Source organism: Echinops telfairi, unplaced genomic scaffold, assembly GCF_000313985.2.
Source record: "Echinops telfairi isolate 266 unplaced genomic scaffold, ASM31398v2 ScPeMD7_7;HRSCAF=31, whole genome shotgun sequence".
Taxonomy (NCBI): Eukaryota; Metazoa; Chordata; class Mammalia; order Afrosoricida; family Tenrecidae; genus Echinops; species Echinops telfairi.
This window is the reverse complement of record NW_022103904.1, coordinates 15,334,685-15,355,052: the sequence shown is the minus strand read 5'-3', so window position 1 is coordinate 15,355,052 and position 20,368 is coordinate 15,334,685. Positions and strand designations below refer to the sequence as shown.

The following is a 20,368-nucleotide window of genomic DNA, read 5'->3' as shown; positions in this document are numbered from 1 at the left end:
TAGAGGAAAGTTGTATTTTTCATCGTTGTTACATCGCATCCTGACTGGCTCATCTCCTCCCCGAGGCCCCTCTGCAAGGGGATCTCCAGTAGCCTAAAGACTTGGGAGTTCAGAGAGATGCCTGCACTTTTCTAAATTGTTCTGAAAGTTCCGACAGACTTCCTTATTTATTACCTGCCTTGTATGGTATTAGGCAAGCCCACATTATTGCAATCATGTCTTAAAGAAGAAAAATATCTTTCTGGTAACATGGGTATTTAGAACAGCACAACACACACACACATAAGTCAAGGGTTCAAACAGGTCCTTGGCGTCTATTAATACACATCAGTATTATTGACATTACTACTTTAGCTAGGTCATGACTGAAACATCGTGGCAAGCTGTGAGCGCCTGCTTGTGGCCAGGGCTGCCGATGGCACTCCTGGTTACAACCGCTCCATTCCTGACAACTCTTATTCTGCTCATCCATAATGATTTCATAGTTTACATGGAGCACCTTAGTGTCATCGCAGTAGCTATGTTCTCTCACCTAGGAGGACTCCATTAAAAAAAAAGAGTACAGGTAATATATTCTGTGTAATGGATTAAATTGTGTTCCCCGAAAATGTGTATTGCAAATCCTAAGCCTGTTACCTGTGTGAAGACGCTCAAGTGGCACCTGGAATATCCATAGGAGAAACACCTTGTGATTTTCTCCCCTAAGGATTACAGCCTAGAAAGCCTTACAGAGTAATTCTGCTCTGTCACATGAGATTGTTGTGCGTTGTAAGCAACTCAGTAACACTAGAAAGAACAACATGCCTGTGGCTCTCCTCCCATTTGAGCATAGCATTTTCTTTGTTATATTAATGAGGTCAGCCTCACGAAGGTTAGGGTGTTCCTTAAGCTGATCACTTTTAAAATAGAAAAAGAGTGGATGAGACACAGAAGCCAGGTAGCATGTATGGGGCAGAGAGATTCCATGCCACATGAAGATAACCCAGAAATGGAGGAACAGAGTGAACAGAGACAAGGACCTTCTACAGAGATAACAGAGGAAGGAAGCCTTCCCCTGGAGCAGGCGTCCTGAATCCAGATTTCTAGCCTCCTTAACTGTCCTAAAATCAGTTTCTGTTCATTAAAACCACCCACCTGGGGTATTTCGGTTATCCCAGCACTGTAGTCAGATAACCAAGTCACACTGCTGGTGGCTCTCAGACAGCACTCAGAACGTGGGCATCCAAACACTAACCCCATAAAGAGTCCTCACAACTGATAAATACCTCACCAGAATTAACCAGTGCACCACCCATGATTCTCAATCAACACTTAATTTTAGGCTATGGAAACACTTGGAATAACTATCCTTTAGGTAAAGATAAGTACTTGAAGTAAAATAGAAAAGCCAAATTACAAGCTTAAAAATGAACATTAACATTCATAACAACTATAGATTTTATAAATACTGATTAAAAATATAGAATTCCACCCCCTGTCCTTGCTCATAGTCACCTGTGGCATCGGTATTTAAAACGCCAACGGGGTCAACCCGAGCTGACAGTTTCAGTGTCACTTCCAGGATTAGGGGGAAAGGCCTAGGATGAACTTCTGAAGATTAGCTAATAAAGGCACCCTTAAGTATTATCCAACTGAGAAACATGCCAACAACTGTGAAGAAGGTGGGATCAGGAAATGTTTTCTTCTGTTAGAAATACAGTGACCGTGAGTCTGTTTCAACTCGACAGTAGCTAACAACAAAACAAAATAAAATGTGATGGGCCCATATACTAACTGGTGATAAAAATCAAGTACCAAAGGTTGGGAGAAAGAAATCTGACAAGAAAATCCTTTTATTTGAACTGAAGGACAGCACTCAAATTGCAGCTTCTCTTTAGATAAACTAGCAAAAGGACTAAGAGATCACTGGGTAAACTGGGACTAATTTTAATTAGCTTGTGTGAGAGCTGATTTATTTTTTCACCAGTCCAAGTAGGACAACCACTCATTTAATTATATATTTAGCAAAGTTGTAAAAAATAACTGCAAAGCCCTTTGATCCTAAGTTTGATTCCTCAGCCTCTGGCTTGAAAAATGGAAGAGCGTCAATCCGCACTCTCATACCACTCCAATCATATTGTCTCTTACACAGCTTCGCCTCGAGGTGCCACCATGTCCTCTAATTTCTGAGTTCTTTTTCTTGATCTAAATATAACCAAAGGGATTGTGATTTTCCTCGTAGGAAACTGGAGTTTTTTTGTGTGTGCTTTTTTTCTTTAGAGAATGCTTTTAAGGTGTTGGGTTGGTTATAAATCTAGGGGCAAAAACACCGAAGCAAGTGAATTAGAAACATGAATCACCCTTCCCTTACGTCTGTTTTCTGTTCATGCTAGATAAATCAAATCACAGCTTTTGTCTGTTTGCTTTCCATTTTCCTTCTGCCAACACGTCGCAATAGTTCGTTATAGGTAATGCTTTACAACCAGGGGTACGACTCAGCAAGAATTCTGTGAATATTTCAGAAACAAAAGCCAGTGACGTGACGTCACAGGCTCTTCTAGCTTACAAGACTGTCTCCTTTCAAACGAACCATCGCCGAGGAGCAAGGGGGCAGGGAATTGACAGCTAATGAATGAGGAAACTTACCACATTGCAGAACAGTCAAAATTCACCAAAAGCCATTTGTGGGGATTAAAGTTAAATGAATCCGCAAACTGTCAAGGAAATGACAACAAAAAAGCGAACATTTTAGTTATAAAACAATGAAGTCTTACACATCATAATGAAAATTTTAATAAAAAGCCAAGAGGCCACACCATGAGACGCCGGGTGGTATGGTGTTGAAATGAGATGTGAAGCCATGGAAATCATGGCTTAGAGGTAGGAGGACTTAGAGGTCCGAGGAACTGAGCTATGGGTTCCAGTCTGTGCTCTCGACATTGCTAAAATTGAGCTCCTTTTCTTCATTTTAAAATGGTAATAATAAATCCTACTTCATGAGACATGCAGCTAAATATAGATCTAGTTCCGAGTTAAAGTCCAAAAGAGCTGGGGAGTCAGAGCCAGACCAATTGCCCACATCATGTGAACTAGGATGAGAATTCCTGCCTCAAGAATATGTTGTGAAGTAGCACCTACAGAGGTCTGAGTGCAGTGCCTGTGTACTGGTTGTGCAGTGTACAGGTTGCTCCTGTGGATGATTTATGGTTATTATCAAACATGTAGTGACCCCAGGGAAGACATGTGATTAAAACATACTGCTTCCCAAGCTCATGGAAAAGTGGTGAAATCTGACAGGAGGACCGACCATCTAAATGCAATATGAAAGAGACTATCAGAGGACTGTCAACCAGGCCACAGGGTTTATAGAGAGGGGAAAAAGGACATGCTGTGTGCGGTGTGGAATGGGCCCTGCAGGGGTGGCATCCCACCGGATATAGGCTAGTGATGTTCATGCACCTGGAATGAGGGTCATTGATCTCAAACCTAGATTGACTTCTTGGTACGTTGATTACTCTCAATTAAGGGTCCAGGGTAAGGCATGCAAAGATGCTCAAACAGTGTTTGTGGGAAGAGTGAAATGAAGACCCTCCTTCTTTTCTGTAGGGGGAAGGTAATAGACTTAGAGCAAGGGATCCAGATGATGGTCTCAGCTCTTCTTTTATCACCCAAGTGCCCTTGGTGGAGAAATGCTGTAGAAATGTATATATGAGGGAAAGGATCAAGATAAACTCTAAAGGTACTCTTTTAAAGCAGCTTACTATTTATGTGTTTGTTCCTAATTTATGTTCCAAATTGGGTTACCACATTCCTTACAAAGGATGCATTTTAAAATAACTAATCATTTATTAAATGCATAATCTGAAAAAACACAGTCCATCAAAAGACACAGGGAGGCTTGTTTATAAGGGAGAGGAGGTCTCCCACGTGGCATCACAACCAGTGGCTCACCTGCTTTGCGATTATATATGCACATTTAAGCATTTCTTAAATATTAAGCATATTTAAGCATATGAATATTTAACCATTTAAGGATGATGCACAGTTCCACTTTTTTTTAAATTGTGGTATATATAGGTAACAAAACATAAGAGGTCTACTTTTGTTTTTTAAAAGGCTAAATATTATTAATATTTTATTCACACATAAATTTGTACAGCATAAAGTCACATAAAATATATGCACATGATATAAATTAGTCAAATATTTGGAATGATCAGAACTTTAACTTAGATTACCATCTAAGAAATTGTCCAGGACCATTTCAGTCTTGAGTTTTATATTTTAATTAATATTTATGCTTCATCCTATGATTCTTTCCACTCTATAAACAGGCAAAGTCCACAAGACATCCATTGAGTTGTGAACAACAGACAAGTGAAGATGACTTACTCAATGTACAATAACCAAGGATAACCCCATTTTCCATTTGTATGATCGGTTCTTCCATTAGCATTGCTGGATTTCAGCAACCAAACCCAACTTACTGCCATTAAGTTAATTCCAGCTCACAGCCCTGGTGTTGTAGTGGGTTCAAGCTGGGCTGATAATTACAACGTCAGCAATTTTAAAACCACCAGCCACTCCACGGAAGAAGGATGAGGTTTTCTGTTTCTGTAAAGATTTACAGCCTCGGAAACTCATGGGGGCAGTTCTACTCTGTCCTATGGGGTTGCTATGAGTCTACATCAACAGTTCTTGCAATTTAATCAAATGTTTGCTGTCAACAAATTTTTACAGACAATGTGAAGTTCATTGTTTTCGTAATGCTTACAAGTTTCCTTGCTGGTGACTACCACAAGCAACTTGTTCCAGCTGCCATGCTCTCCAGGAGAAAATAAGAGAGTCCAGCGGCTGGATACGCACTCTGAATTTCCTCTAAGTTTTCTGAAGGATGAGTTCTTATATTTTCTAAAATGTGTGCACTAGCCTCGCATCTGAATGATGAACAGAATCTGGATCCAGAAAGTCCATATATTCAGCCACCAGCTTAGATTCATAATTGGAGCAGAAATCAAGGCAGCAGCCTTGGCCAGACACAAACCTAACTCAGTCTCCCAATGGGGAATCGCTGAACCCCCCTCTTGTAATAGCTTCTCAAGACTTTCAACCTTTCTTCTCTGTTTGTTTGAGGAAGGAGCACAGAAGAAGCAACAAGGACAAGGGCCAAGTCGGCAGTGGGGACGGGGGAGGAGGACATTTAATGACCTAATGCTTACTTTCCACATCGATCTGCTCGGGAGCTGCAGATTCATTTCCTCTCATGCTTCAATAAAAGCAATGTTCAGAAAGAGACCGGAAATTATGGTGAGTTCCACTTGTTGATAAAAGGAAACAAAAGGTTAAAGAAGAGCTTTGTTTGCTAGGGATTTTATTAGTTCCCTCCTATGGGACGGATCAGTTTAAACGTCTTTCATTACCCGGCAGTGATATTTCCCTCCTGCTGACTGAGGGAAGGGCGCTTATCTACAAGAGAAGGGTTACAACAGGATATTGCATCCCCTTATCTGACCCAGCGAGCACCAAGGCCCTCAGCCAAGCAAAGAGATAGAGTCAGGAGCAATAATGCAGGGAAAAATGAAATGATTCACTGTTGGTCAGGAAACACTGTCTGCTGCTGATAGGATCTGCCCATCACTAGGGTGGTCTGACAATTAGGCACCTTCCCGATGAAAGACAAAAACCTCATATAGTCAGCCCAATGGGAAGTGAAAAATGGGAAAACCAGCTTCCTAGAGTTAGAAAAAGTATCTAACCAGGAAGAGCTCATCTAGCCAAGGTACACCTGGGCCCTGAGGAGGCAGGTGAATCCCAAATGAGTACATGGTCCTTCCTTTGAAACTGTCCAGGGCTTGGCATTTCAAGGGATTTATATTGGCTATCAAAGAAAAAGTATTCATGAGCATTAACTAAAAACAAAAACATAGATCTCACTGCCATCAAGTTGATCCCAACTCTTGGCAACCCTATAGGATAGGGTAGAACTGTCCTTGTGGGTTTATGAGCTTGTAACTCTATGGGAGTGAAAGCCTCATTTGGTGGTTTTGAACTGCTGACCTCGTGATTAGCAGCCAAACACATAACCACTACACCACCAGGGTTCCCATTTATAAGCATACAGATTTATTATTCATTTACCAATACTAAAGCACTCATAAAACTATCTGATAGCAATAAATATATTCTGGGTATTAATAACATATTATCAGAATTTCGACATGCCGCCCCCCCCCCAACCTATTCTTACAAAGGAATTTGGAAGCTCCATTTTACCACCAAGGATTGATCGATCTCCTACCACACATTAAGTACTCAACAGAAAAATGTTGAATGAATGTGTAAATATGTAAACAAATGGATATGATGGATGTATCAATCAGAATGCTATTTTACTAATTTCTAACAGGCATTTTTTTAAGATATTGTTTACACAATATACCTCTAACATTCACTCTCTCCGATTACAGTATTATGAGAAGGCAAATAGAAATCGGGAGATTGTTGTGGAGTTTTGACATGAAAACACAGGAAAGTTACTCAGGAACACTTTCTCTAGGCCAGCAGTTCTCCACCTTTGGGGGTCAAACGACCCTTTCACAGGGGTCACCCGATTCATAACAGTAGCAAAATTACAGTTATGAAGTAGCAACAAAAATAACTTTATGGTTTGGGGAATCACCACAACATGAGGAACCATATTAAAGGGTCTTGGCTTTAGGAAGGTTGAGAACCACTGCTCTAGGCCAGGGTAATAAAGAAAAATAGCAGCTAATGCATGCATAATATTTACAGAGGCCAGATACTTTTTAAAGCCCTTTAAAGATAACGAATGCATTTAATCTTTACAAAAATCCAGGCAAGAGCTATAGTTATTAAATTCATCCTATGAAGCATAGAGAGAGAGGCTAACTGACTCCCCACAGTTAACCAGCTTGTTCTGAGGGAAACGCGGGGTTTTATGCCAACATCCGTGTGGTGAGTGGCTATGTCGTATAAAGCAGACAGCCTCAGTGGTTGGCCTAAGGCTACAAATATTCTGCCTTGCATATCTTTCCTGATGCACTGCCAATGCTTGCCGCTCTGGGCCCTTTTTGGTATTCACGAGAGTAAGTCAGCAAGTACTGTGAGCAAGCATCCAGATCATACATGCACCGATGTTTTCCAAGCCAATCATATTGAGACACATCTCGGCAGTCAGTGAACAGCTGTGCACAAGTTCTCTCAGAAATAACATTTATCTTACTCTCGAAAGAGTGCTTTCCACAAAAGGTCCAATTAATCCAGTGGCTGCTGAGGAAATGTGCTGAGTCTGTTAGATTCAAGGCAGAGATGGCAGCTCAGAGGTTATAGCGATGTTTTGTGGATTCCAAGCAGGTAATCTTGATAGAGTTTCTTATGGGACAGAATTTTATCACAGCCACTAAACTCTAAAGAAGTTTTAAGAGCATTGAGACAGTGGTTGGTGTAAGATATGAAAACACTAATAATTTATAATTTATCAATGAGTCACAAGGGTAGGAGAGGAAGCTGGGAGGGGGGAAAAGAGGAGCTGATACCAAGGGCTCAAAAAAAGTTAATGTTTAGAAAATGATGATGGCAACATCTGTACAAATATGCTGGATACAATTGACTGTTATAAGAGCTGTAAGACTCCTCAGTAAAGTGATTTTTTTTTTAAATTGAAAGCTGCATCAGTGAGAAAAATCCATAAATACATGGATTTTTTCCCCCAACATGATAATGTATCTGCTCATTTGTTAATGGTAGCAAGGACTGCCCTGGAAGCATTGCTTTGGGAAGCCTAAGACCACCCACTCTGCAGCCTGACCTTGACCCTTCCAATTTCCTTTGTTCCTCATCCTTAAAGACTATTGCACGGGAACACAATTTAGGTACCATGAGGATCCCCAAGCTGCTGTTGATGGGGTGTAAATTCAAGGACATAGAATTCTTCGAGGTAGGCTTAGAGAGATTAAAACACCGCCTTCCAAAGTGTGCAGATCTGGATGCAGGATATGTCAGGAAACAATAGCTTCACATTCTGAGAGTTTGGGTTCATATTGGTTTCTGTGATTTTGTAGTCACACTAGTTCACTTACTCTCTTATATCGCAGTTTCTGGGGAAAAACTTCCTGTCCCAGGAGCTACTATCAGCAATAAAATTCTGCCTGACTTTGAGAGCACCAGTGTTGTGAAGCACCATGAGTCAGCTCCAACTTACAGTGACCCTGTGTACAACGGAGGGAAACGCTGCCCGGTGGTGAGCCATTCTCCCCCTCGTTCTCACGTCTGCGCCTCGTTCTGCAGACACTGGGTCAACCCTCTCATTGAGGGCCTGCCTCTAAGTCCGTCTTTTCTCGTTAGCATAAATTCAGCAGCAGACGCCAACACGTGGCAGCTGAGTCGATCCCAACACAGTGATTCTAGAGGACAGAATAGAACTGCTTCCTAGGCTTTTTTCTTTGTATGACCCAAGTCATTCTGAACTTTATTATATATCGGAAGCATGGTTTTTGTGTGTGATTAATCATGATGCTTTAATTATGTTCAATTGGTAACAATGAAAATACGTCCTATATCAGATATTTACATTGTGATTTATAACAGTAGCAAAATTGCAGTTATGAAGTCGTAATGAAAATAATTTTGGTTTAGATTTTTTCCCCCTCACTTTTATTGGGGCTCTTACACCTCTTATCACAATCCATACATTCATCCAGTGTGTCAAGCACATTTGCACAATGCCGCCATCATCATTTTCAAAGCATTCTCTTCCCACTTGAGCCCCTGATATCAGCTCCCCATTTCTTCCCCCTCCTTTCCCTGCCTGCCCTCCCTCACGAACCCTTGATAAGTTTTAGATTATTATTTTCATATCTTACATCATCCTCCATCGCTCCTCACCCACTTTTCCATTATTCTTCCCCCCTGGGAGGGGGTTATAGATTGATCCTTGTGATTAATCCCCCCTTTTTTTCTCCCCACCCTCCCCTAATCCTCCTGGTATCTTTACTCTCATTGTTGACCCTGAAGGGTTTATCTATCCTGGATTCCCTGTGTTGCGGGCTCTTATCTGTAGCAATGTGCATGTTATGGTCTAATCCAATTCGTAAGGCAAAATTGAGGTCATGATAGTGGGGGGAGGGGGAGGAAGCATTAAAGAAATATAGGAAAATTGTGTATTTTATCGGTGCTATACTGCACCCTGACTAGCTCATCTTTTCCCTGTGACCCCTCTGTGAGGGGATGTCCAATTGTCTACAGATGGGCATTGGGTCTTCACTGCATGCACCACCACCCCTGTTCACATTGAGTATGATTTTGTTCTGGGTCTTAGATACCCGATACCTGATCCCATTAACACCTCGTGATCACACAGGCTGGTGTGCTTCTTCTGACTTCATAGGCTTTTTAAGACTGTAAATCTTTGTGGGAGTAGATAGTTTTATCTTTCTCCTGAAGAGAAGCTGATGGATTTGAACCATCAACTTTGTTTTTAGCCAACCAAATGCTTTACCAACTGCACCATCAGGACTCCTTAGCATGAACTCACTGCTCCCTAAAATTCTTATCTAATCTTTTGAGTTGCTGTTGTCCTTCTTTTTCTCGCAGAGAGATAGTTCTTAAAAGGGCATAGGGCACAACTTTTTTTCGTTAAATTAAACAAATACTTAGTTTTAAGATTACTTCAGGGAATATTTCTTATTCAAGGTATAAAGATTATCTCAGGGCAATAGTATCAGGGATTCATTCACTTTTCAGATGTCAAAACATTTAGAGTCCATGAGAATTTGAAATTTTGCTCTGTATCTTCCCACTTTTGATCAAGATCCATCATAGAATATTTGATCAAAATGATTAGTCACGGTACATGATCCTACTTGATACCCTCATGAAGAGATCATTGAAGAAATAGGTACTATATCAAAGTGTGGCAAAGAAACTAGAAGGTGCCCATACATCAAAAAAATAGTATGTGGGGTCTTAAAGGGCTTAAAAAGCAAGCATTCAGTCATCGAAATGAGGTGTCACCTAATTTCACATAGAAGAAACATACCAGCCTGTGTGATCCAAGATTTATAAATAATATAATACACATCTAAAGGAGGGAATAGTATCGGGGCTTAACTGTGAACACCTGGTTTGCAGAAGGTTGTGGATGACAGTGGAAGCCCAAAATTCATTTGCAGGGTCCGCACATAGATTAAGTCTGTGGTGAATGCCCCCCAAGCACAGTCGAAGGGTGTGCGTCTCCTGGCTATCATGCAGAGGGCATTGCAAAGTGGATCAAGGCAGATGCTGTTAGATTAAAATTTGACACCTTGTCATTGATCTCCCTTTTAGCTCTACTTTTGAATTTTCTCCAAATTTTAAATTTTCTCTACTTTCGAATGTTTTCTTTCTTTTCTATTAAAATTTTTCTCATTTTGTTTTTATTCTTAGTTTTTTAAAAGCGTTTTTCTGTATATGAGATTCAGGATAGGTAAATGTATAGAGACAGTGACTGGATTCATGGTTCCTTGGGTGTATGATAGGGAAGGTTGGGGAGAAATTGGGAACTAATAACAAGAAGTACAAGAAGGAAGAACACATTCTAAAATTAATTGTGGTAATGATTGTACAATTCTTCCTGATATGATGAAACTATTTAATTGAATGGTATGTGGATTATGTACCAATTAAACTGTTTTAAAAGAAAAAAATTTGTCATGATAGCTCGACACCATTCAGTTCTTCCTGTCTCATGGCACAGGAAGCATTTGTTCACAGTGGCTATTAGCCATAAGTTCCATGTTATCCTTCCATTTCTGACACTCTTTCTTACTTTTGCTCCAGGTGAATAGAGGCAGATTGTTGTGTTTGGATAACGACTTGTAATCTTTTCAGACCATGGGCACAACACAAGGAAGTTGGAGGTATAACAGATACATTAAACATTTTATAGCTCAATTAACTGTGATGTCCCATGAAACCATGACCCTAAACCTCCACACCAAAGTACAAAATCATATCAATTGTTTGGTCATACATTTATATATACATTCAGCAAATACTCTTTTTTCTGTTATTGTCATTGTAAATACAGCACATAACTTTTGTCTATCAACTTTTTAAACATATACAACTTATTGGCAGCAACTGAAATAATTAGATGTGTAACTCCATACTTGATCAATGCAATTTATCAATCATTGTTAATCTTCTTATTTCCTTTCCTGCCTGTTCCCTAGTAACCACTATCTAACATTGGCCTCTATATACCTTTTCTATTATTTTTATATATGTGAGGTCATACCATGCTTATCCTTTTCTTACTGGTTTATTTTGCTCCCCATAATGTGCTCAAGTTCCATCCGTACTATAGCAAGTATCAAGACATCATTTCTTCTGCTGAATAATAGTTTTCCATTGTATGTATTTATTGTATTTGGCTTATCCTTTCATTAGTTGCTGAGTATGAAAGTTGCTTCCAGTTTTTGGCTTTGTGAATTGTGTTGAAATGAACATTTGTGCAGAAGTCTCTGTTTGAGTCTCTGCTTTCAAATCTTTGTGGTATGCACCTAGCAGTGGAATTTCCGGGACATATAATAGTTCTGTTTTTCATTCTTTAAGGAACTGCTACACTATGTTCCACAATGGCTACGTGAATTTGCTTTCCCACAAGCAATGGATAAGGATCCCAATTTCCCCACAACCTCACCAACATTTCTTGCTTTATTTTGTTCCGCTTTGTTTTAATCTTAGCCCTCCCAGTGGTAGTGAACCGGTAACCACTGTGGTTTTGAATTGGATTTCTCAGATGTTTAATGACACCGAGCGTCTTTTCAAGGGTTTGGTGGCCAATTAAATGTCCTCTTTGGTGAAATGTCTATTCTAGCCCTTATCCCTCCTTATGAATGTCTTGTCTTTTTGTTGTAAAGTTGTCCATCTAACATATTGGTTATTCAATTCTTCTTAGATATATAGTTTCTGAAGGTACTCTCCTATAAGTAGCTTATCATTTCATGTTTTTGTAAGTCTTTTTCAACAAAACTAAAAAATTTTTATGTGATCTCGTTTAGTCGTCTTTTGCGGTTTTTGCTTCTTGTTATATTAGATCTGTGGTTCTCCACCTTCCTAAGACCACGACCCTTTAATACAGTTCCTCGTGTTGTGGTGACCCCCGCCAACCTTAAAATCATCTTTGTTGCTATTTCATAACTGTAATTTTGCTACTGTTATGAATCAGGCAACCCCTGTGAAAGGGTCGTTTGACCCCCAAAGGTTGAGAACCGCTGCATTAGATAATCCATTCTTGAAAGGTCGACTGGACAGTATTGTACATGCTTTCATGTCTCCATAGTTTGCACATTTAGATTCTACCAATAGGACCATAATATTCACGAGTAGAGATTCTTATATTTCTTCTTCCCAACCTAGATGCTTTTGTTTCAATTTCTTTGGCTGGGATTTCTAGTGCAATATTGAGTAGATGTTCTGAGAATATGTACTCTTCCAGGTCTCAGTCTTTCTCCATTAAATGTAACATTGGCTACTGGCTTTTCATATAGGCCCTGAATCACAGGAAGAATTTCCTTTATATCTCGATCTTTACGGTTTTCATCAAGAAAGGGTGTGGCATAACCAGCACTATGCCACTCAGGCTCCTTAGCCTTACTTTTAACAAAGAGTTCTGGTGGTGTCGTAGTTTAGACATCTGAACCCACCAGTTAGTCACTCTATGGAAGGGCATGGCAGTCTGCTTCCATAGGAGTTCAGTCTTGGAACCCTTTGGTTCTGCTGTCTCCTAGGGCTGCTCTCAGTCGAAGTTGAGTCATCAGTGGTGGGTTTGATTTGGGATTTGCTCAAGTGTAGAAAAGGCTCAAAGCCTGTTCAGGGATTTAAAAGGAACATGTGCAGGAGGTGAAGATGACTGTGAAAAAGGGATTGATGTTGGTTCAAGAGCCCAATTGGCACCATGGGTTAAGTATTGGGCTGCAAATGAAAAGGTTGGTGGTTAGGAACCACCAGCCATTCTTTGGGAGAAAAATGAGGCAGCCTGCTCCCATAAAGATGTATACTCTCAGAAGCCCTGGGGAAGCAGTTCTACCTGATTGCACAGGGTTGCTATGAGTTAGAATCTACTTGACAATGGTGGGTTTGGAAGAGTTGGCTCACTAGGTTCAAAACTCAGGCAAATTGATCAAGATTTGCTTTGTGATTTAAACTGTGATCTATCTGGAGTAGTCCATTTTCCTCTATAGTTTTTTTCATGTTAAACTGTATCTTATATATGTCCACCCTGCCCAGGATTAATTTAGATGGAGTAATAGCTACAAACCTAAAGAGTATTTGTAGAACACAGACTATCTGACCGGGGACGATTTTCAACCCTTGTCATGAGTATGTGTAATTTCCAATAATCGAGAGAAATAGTTAGGAAACATGTTGTAGAATCAAACCATCATAGTGAAATGTCAAATGTTATAGTCTTATAAAGGGAAACATTACTGGTGAGAGAATGATTTTAAAAATCCACTGTATTCAAGTTCAAAGAGCTAACTCACCTCTACCCCATTCAGGAGATGCCGGAACTCAGGGCAGATGAAGGCACTGCCTGCATAGGCCGCATCAATGTGCAGCCACATGTTCTCTTTGTTACCTGGAAGTCAGACACCACATGTCAGTTCTGAAGCAGCGCACTGCTCATCTGGAGTCTGATACCCACCACCCCTTCCCCAACATCCTTCTTGCCAATTGTAAATGACTAGGTCCCTAGAAAGACTCCTTTCATCTGAAGGCAATGAAATGGAGGGCAGGGTTGTGTCTCGCTGTTCCCGGTTGTTGGGAAATGACTGGAATGGAATTAATTGCACCCTTTGATGTTCAGTGCTTATCCCCATGGTCCTGTATACCTTTAATTCATACTCTAACCCATCTTGCTCACTGAACCATGTATTATTCCAGCTACACTACAATTTTCAGTCCTTCCCACTCCACCTAGAATCTGATTCTCTGATTCCACCCCCCTCACCCTGAACCCCGATTCTCTTAGCTCAGGTATTCTAAAAGTGCCTGTTCACACATCTATTTGGAGGAAGCGTTAGGTACGTTGTCAACATTGACCAGGACAGTCTACCACAGCCCACGCACTGTTCTTACTGTCAAGTGGTTAGCCATGGAATTGTACCCTCTTGAATCCTCTGCTCTTGCCAAACCTATGGCTTTTTGTTTTCCAAGCATATTGTAACAGCTTTACTCTGGAGATGGGATAGTCTCCAAATTAACTGTGCTTCCTCATTTCAGACCTAACTTGGGATTTAGCCCCTGCCTCCCTGTACTTAGCAAGCATAGGCCTTTATCTGCCTCCTCCATTGCTTATGTTCCTCCTAGGAAAAACAGAGATGAAAAGGGTACCTATGACTATGAGCACTGAGTAATACGGTGCTCATAATGTGCCTAACACAGAACCTAGCATAGAGCTAGTGAGAAATAAGGTGATTGTTTCCCCAGGCACAAGAAGGGCTGCGGAACATATAGCAATTAAAATTTTAAATATCTCAACACTGAAGGGACCATCCTTTCTTCTTGTAGAAAAAGATTCTGAACTTTGGAGCCCTGTGCTAAGGACACTCAGTGGTTGGTATCTACATCAGCCCCTGCCAAATACTACAAGGGGGATTCAAAAAGTAGAAAAATTATATTATCTTTTCATCCCATTTCCATTAATTTTTGAATGTCTTTTGTGTATTCAATAGATAGATGATTCATCACTCACTTTTTCATACATGATGCTTGTTAACCAGTGTGGAAGAATTTAAAAGGGGCATGTGATTCTGAGCTGTACAGATAAAATATGCAAAAGGTACTTTAATTTGATGTTCAGGAATGGAGGAATTAAGCCCTTAATGAGGTAAAGATTATATGTGTTCAAAGATAGGGGATATGGCTGTGCCAGGTCTTAGTGGGGGCTGAGTAACCTAAGCATATGCCATGGAGAAAGATTATCAAGGAATACATCATCCACGTGGACTCAGTTATCACTGGGGCTCTCATAATCCCAAATGGATGAAACCATAAGCACAAAGATTTAGGACACATGTGGGCATCACCCTGAGTTCTTACTGGGAAATGATGGGACAAAGTCATTGCTGTGTCTCAGAGACAACATAGAGTCAACAGAATCTTCTGATTCCCTTGTAAGAGGTGTGTAACATTTCAAAGAAAAGTAATGTTTTCTTTGTGGTGATTTGGACTGCTTCTGGTAGTTAATGGTGCTTGGTAGATACCAGTCGGGTAATAGTCCATTCAGGACTGGTGAATGAGGGAGAAGGGAAGAGTAAGTTATGCGTCAGGGTAGACCTAAGTCATGAGTATGGGATCAATGGTCGGAACCTAGAAGAACCTAGGCAGTCTTTCATCCGTTTATTTTCTCCCTCATCACTACCACCTTTGTGAGGAAAGAATGTCCAGTAGTGTGTCACACCACAGTGATTTCTGTGTGGCTATGATGCTGAAACTGTGCCACTGGCATTTCAAATACCTGAAGGGTCACCCATGGTGGGCAAGTTTTAACAGAGCTTCCAGACTAAGACAGACTAAAAAGAAAGGCCTGACTTTTGCAAATGAGCCAAGGATAGCCCTTTGTATCACAACAGGATGTTTTCCATTGTAGGGCTAGAAGATGGGCTCCCTGCATTGGAAGACACTCAAAATACCCAGATGGGCTTGAGCATACTACGAGTGGTGAAGATGACACAGGAGCTATTCATGTTTTATTCATGTATTCATATGATCACCACAAGTTGCAGCTGGCACACAGTAATTAAAAACTAGCCGCCACCATTGAGTAGGAGAAAGACGGGGCTTTCTACTCCTGTAAAGTCTCAGAAACGCACAGGGGCATTTCCCATACTCTCATGAGGAGTCCACATCGACTCAATGGCAGCAAGTTTGGGTTTTTTGGACCACCATTGGGTGGAGGGAATGTTGGATCATTGAGCACCACAACACACCGTAGATCTGAGTCTCTGTCAGGGCCCACCTCAGAGAGAGAAGCTGACCCTGAGCTCCCGGATGAGGCCAAGATAAGGTCAACACTTCAGGGCTCTGCCCCTGCTGAAAATCAGGGAAAATAAGAGACCCAGAAGAGTCAGTGCATGATAAAGGACCAAGTGGCCTTATGAGAGCCAGCAAAGCAGGATCTCAGACCTTGCAGATGTCCCCTGATGTGCTTCACAGGGTGTACCTTATTACAGCAGAAGCCATCGCCAGCAGTCTCACTCTATACTTTGTGCCTAGCAGAGTATAAGAATCTCCCTTTTTGTATTTCATCCTCTAACTAAAATCAGACAAGCAAATTAAGCCAAGTGTCCAATTTACACAGTTCCTCTGGAAAACCATAATAAAAGATGCAGGGAGTGGTGGTGGTGGGAGGCAGTGCAGATATATTTTCTAAAGAAGTGATTTGTAGAAAACCACCCCCTGGTATATTTTCTTTGTAAAATAATCATGGGTGAAAGTTCTTACGAATCCATTATGGATTGTTACTGTAGGAACCCTATTGGTATAGTTGAGCCGGGAACAACATGGTCAGCAGTTCAAAACCATCAGCAGCTCCTCAAAAGAAAGACTGGGCTTTGTACTCCTATAAACAGTTTTAGTTGCAGAAGCCCACAGGGAGTTGCTATGAGTCAGCATTGACTCAAATGGTAGTGAATTGAGTTTATAGAACATGGTCAGCTCAGGATGTCTGCTTCAGTTTGAATTGGAAGAAGGCTAAATATTCGGTAACAGTCACATAAATGGTATCAATGGAGAAAGTAGATTTTAAAAGGTGCTTACTGAAGTGTTATGGTACTTTCAATAATCCTTTAGAGGGTGGTCAGTGATCAAAATTAATATCAGTTGTAGACTCTACGAGTAAATGAAAGGGTTTTGACATTTGTCTCTGTCAAATCCCTTAGCAAGTACCAAAACACCCTCAGTGTTTGACATCAAAGGCATTACAAACCAAGGTTTGCCACAGTCCCCAGACCTAGTAAAGCAGAAGAGGGGCCAGTAAAGCAGAATCTTGTTCCTTCAAGAAGACCCAGAATCCTTAGAGATGTCTGATAACTATCACCTCCCTGCCTTTCCAATGAGTAGACAGTACGTGCTCAGGGACAACAGGGGGAGTGTGGTCTCTGTCCTACAGAAGACCTCGGCACATTAATTACATCCAAGAGCCTGGGGAATTGCATCAGCTGAGTGCCAGCCAGGACATTCAGTTCTTAACGTAGCATCTGAGTCAGGGAGAACTCAGAACTGTTTGGCAGAGCTGATGGGGATTTGCAGCTAACGAGGCCTACATCGTGGCCACAGTCCTGTGTTGGCTATCCCCATCCTTCCTGCAGGCCTGGCCAAGCACCATTATTTCAGCCAGTTTTTCTTACAAACATCTGCCACTGGCCTTCGATAGTAGAGTGAAAGTGTGTGTGAACTGGCAAGTGCACCCACACCCACTGCTGGGAAGCAAAGCACACCTAGGGCACAGAAACAATGTACCAAATTTTGCTTAGCACTCTTTTCATGCATTGTTTTACCCTTAGAGCTGTTGTGTTCTCTCCTTTTTATAGAAAAATGAAGCTCCAAGACCTTAAAGCACACAGTCTTAAGTGGTAGGTTTGAACATGGCCATACCTACTCGGCCAGCAGAGAGTGCCGTGCTCAGCTCACACCAGCACACTGCTACCTCTAAGGGTAGTAGGTTTGGGCTCAGTAGACGAGAGCCCATAGCTCTGAGCCTGGTCTCCAAGAGATGACTTAGTTAGGAGCAGTGAGAACAGACTCCGATTTTTGGATCCGCTATTGAGAACTATTTGCAGACTGTGCACAAGGCCACAGACATGGTCATAAGGGGTCAGGCAGCCTTAATTAACAGCTGATCTTCCTGGTGGTGAACCAGAAGCTGGTACGTCCAAAGAACCAACCCCATGCTCACTCATCAGAGATGCCCTAGGGCTTCCATGTTAGGAGTGACACAGAGAAGGAAAGTGCCATTTCCCTCACGAGTTCTTCCATCCACAGAAATGCCCCGGGTCCTACTACGTTTTCAGAGCCCCTGTGAAAGGTGAACATTTTAGAAATCCAGTAAAAGTGATCGGTTCAGTTTCACCTTTTGAAAACACAAAAGTGTTCTCGTCTCTTTGAGAAAATCTAAATGCTTTTACTGAGGGAGAAACAAGGTAAGACCCCATAAACAATGTGAATTGACAGAAGGCCTTTTGGAGAAATTTATTTTTATTTTGTTGGGATGTTTAATTACCTTAAATAATTTTCAAGTTAAAAAGAATAGGCTATATTTAAGCATAAACAATTCCTACACCATCATGTACTTTATTCTACAGTTTTGGAAATTTTGTCTTTCTCAGGAGAAATAACATATCTGTGCTATTTTATGCTATTGTTAAATTGTTGAAAGTTTTTTTCTTATAAATAGTGTGTTGGCATATAGCTAAGCTCAGGAGCTCCTGGGAGGTGCAAATGGTTAGTGCGTTTAGCTGGTAACCAAACAATTGGAAGTATGAATCCATGTGGAGGTGTCTTAGAAAAAAGGCCTCCTGGTCTCCATCAGAAAAAAGCCAACCAGGGAAAGCCCTATGCAGCACCATTCCACTCTAACATACATAGGGTTACTGTTAATCAGCGTGTACTCAATGTCAACTGAAAGAAACTCCAAAATAGACGTCAGCTCCTGTCCAATTTGTCCAAATTCCTAGCCTGTGGGGGTCGAGCAAAGTGCTTGTTACTGCAAAAAACAACACAAGTTTGCCAGATCGTCACTATACTAATTTAATGGGGAGGAGGATATAAGCCTGAAGAGGAGATCTGTTAAATTCCCTAACTGAGATATATATATATACCAGGATACTTACAGATAGGACCCACTTCTAATAGATTATCAAAAGAGCAGCAAGATGTGGTCCCCAATGTAGCAACCACCTGGAGAGGAAAAGCAGACACACTTTTAATGCCCACGCATTGCCACAACCTCCATACACACCGCCACCGAACAGGGTGTCACAGCGTCTAGAGCATCATGCACCATGAGCATCTTTTGCATGAAGACATAAGCCTATCCGTATGCATTTCATTTTGGAGTGAAAAAAGCATCAAAGTATGTTTTTAAAAAAAGATTTTCAGAGGGAGAACTCAGTTGTGAAGTTACAAACTTAATTTGTAAGAGATTTTTCACCATGCTTAGAAAGAAATGAAACACTTGACCATATCATTTATATTGGCTATTCTTTCCTTCTATTTTACTAATGATAAGAGTATATATGAGCCATGGTGCTGTAGTGGTTATGTGTTGGGCTGCAATCTGAATGGACGGGAGTTCGAACCACCAGCATCTCCACACGAGAAAGACTTGGCTTTCTGCTGCCATAAACCGTTACAGTCTCAGAAACCCACACGGGGTTACTATGACTCAGCACTGACTCAATGGAAGTGTGGTTTTTGGGGTTTTGTTTTGTTGGTATAAACATATGTATTGAACATAAGAATGTCACTCATTTGCTTGGCTCTGCTACCTTTCTCTTTCTAAATAACACTGCTCCTCAAAATTACAATAATCCTTAAAGGAGGGAAATTTGTTCTTGTAAGGGGAAAAATGAGAAAGCAATACTGACTCTGAATGCAAGTCTTCCAAGAGAACATTGAATGCTGCAAAACTAGAAAAACTGGGTCATAATTCATCATGCGTCCCCAGTTCCCAGAGCACCTGGCAGTGCAATGGCAAATTGTGTTCATTGGATTCCCATAGGTCAACCTCATCCACTAGACTGAAGGTGTTCTTGAAGCCAGGTTATCTGTCATGTTTATCTTTGCATTGCTAGAAACTAACACTTTGCTATACAGAGAAGAAGTGCAGAAATACATTTGTTGAATTAAAACACTCCAAATGAGCAAATGAAGGGGGAGGAAGAGATAATGGAGCACATACTGGCCTACCAAGCCCTGAGAACTATATTCCTGCTTAGAGCAGCCATGCACCATAGGGCCAGCCCACTATGAGACATGGCATCCCTCACTGACCCATAGTGCTACGGGGAAGACAACACTGGAGACACAGTGCGGGAATTGAACCCAATCTGACCCCACCATGCTGAGGTGAAACACTAAGGGTGTGCAACAAAACAGCAAGGGGAGCAGAACAACAAAGTCCCCAGGAAATACCAAAAAGTAGGCTTTGGGGCCAGGGCGTGGCACCTCATCAGACTCCACTGGAAAACCCTCCTAAAGGTCAATGAACAGACCTTGAACTATTTATAGGTTTTTCTTTTTTTGTCATTGGTTTTTGTTGTTTTGTTTTCTTTTGTTGCTTTGTTTTGCTGTGTCTTGTTTTTTTGTGCATATTATTATCTCT

The 20,368-nt window shown here is 41.1% G+C and overlaps 1 protein-coding gene across 2 annotated transcripts in view; it reads right to left on the bottom strand.

Annotated features, from left to right (window-relative positions):
• DDC (dopa decarboxylase) overlaps positions 1-20,368 on the bottom strand; it is a 122,596-nt gene that overhangs the window by 43,823 nt on the left and 58,405 nt on the right. For both annotated transcript variants that reach the window (XM_004708040.2, XM_045286358.1), the window contains exons 7-9: positions 18,876-18,942; positions 13,527-13,621; positions 2,626-2,693 (exon numbers count right to left, since the gene is read on the bottom strand). In XM_004708040.2, coding sequence (XP_004708097.1) covers positions 2,626-2,693; positions 13,527-13,621; positions 18,876-18,942 — 230 coding nt within the window. The remainder of the gene's footprint in view (positions 1-2,625; positions 2,694-13,526; positions 13,622-18,875; positions 18,943-20,368) is intronic.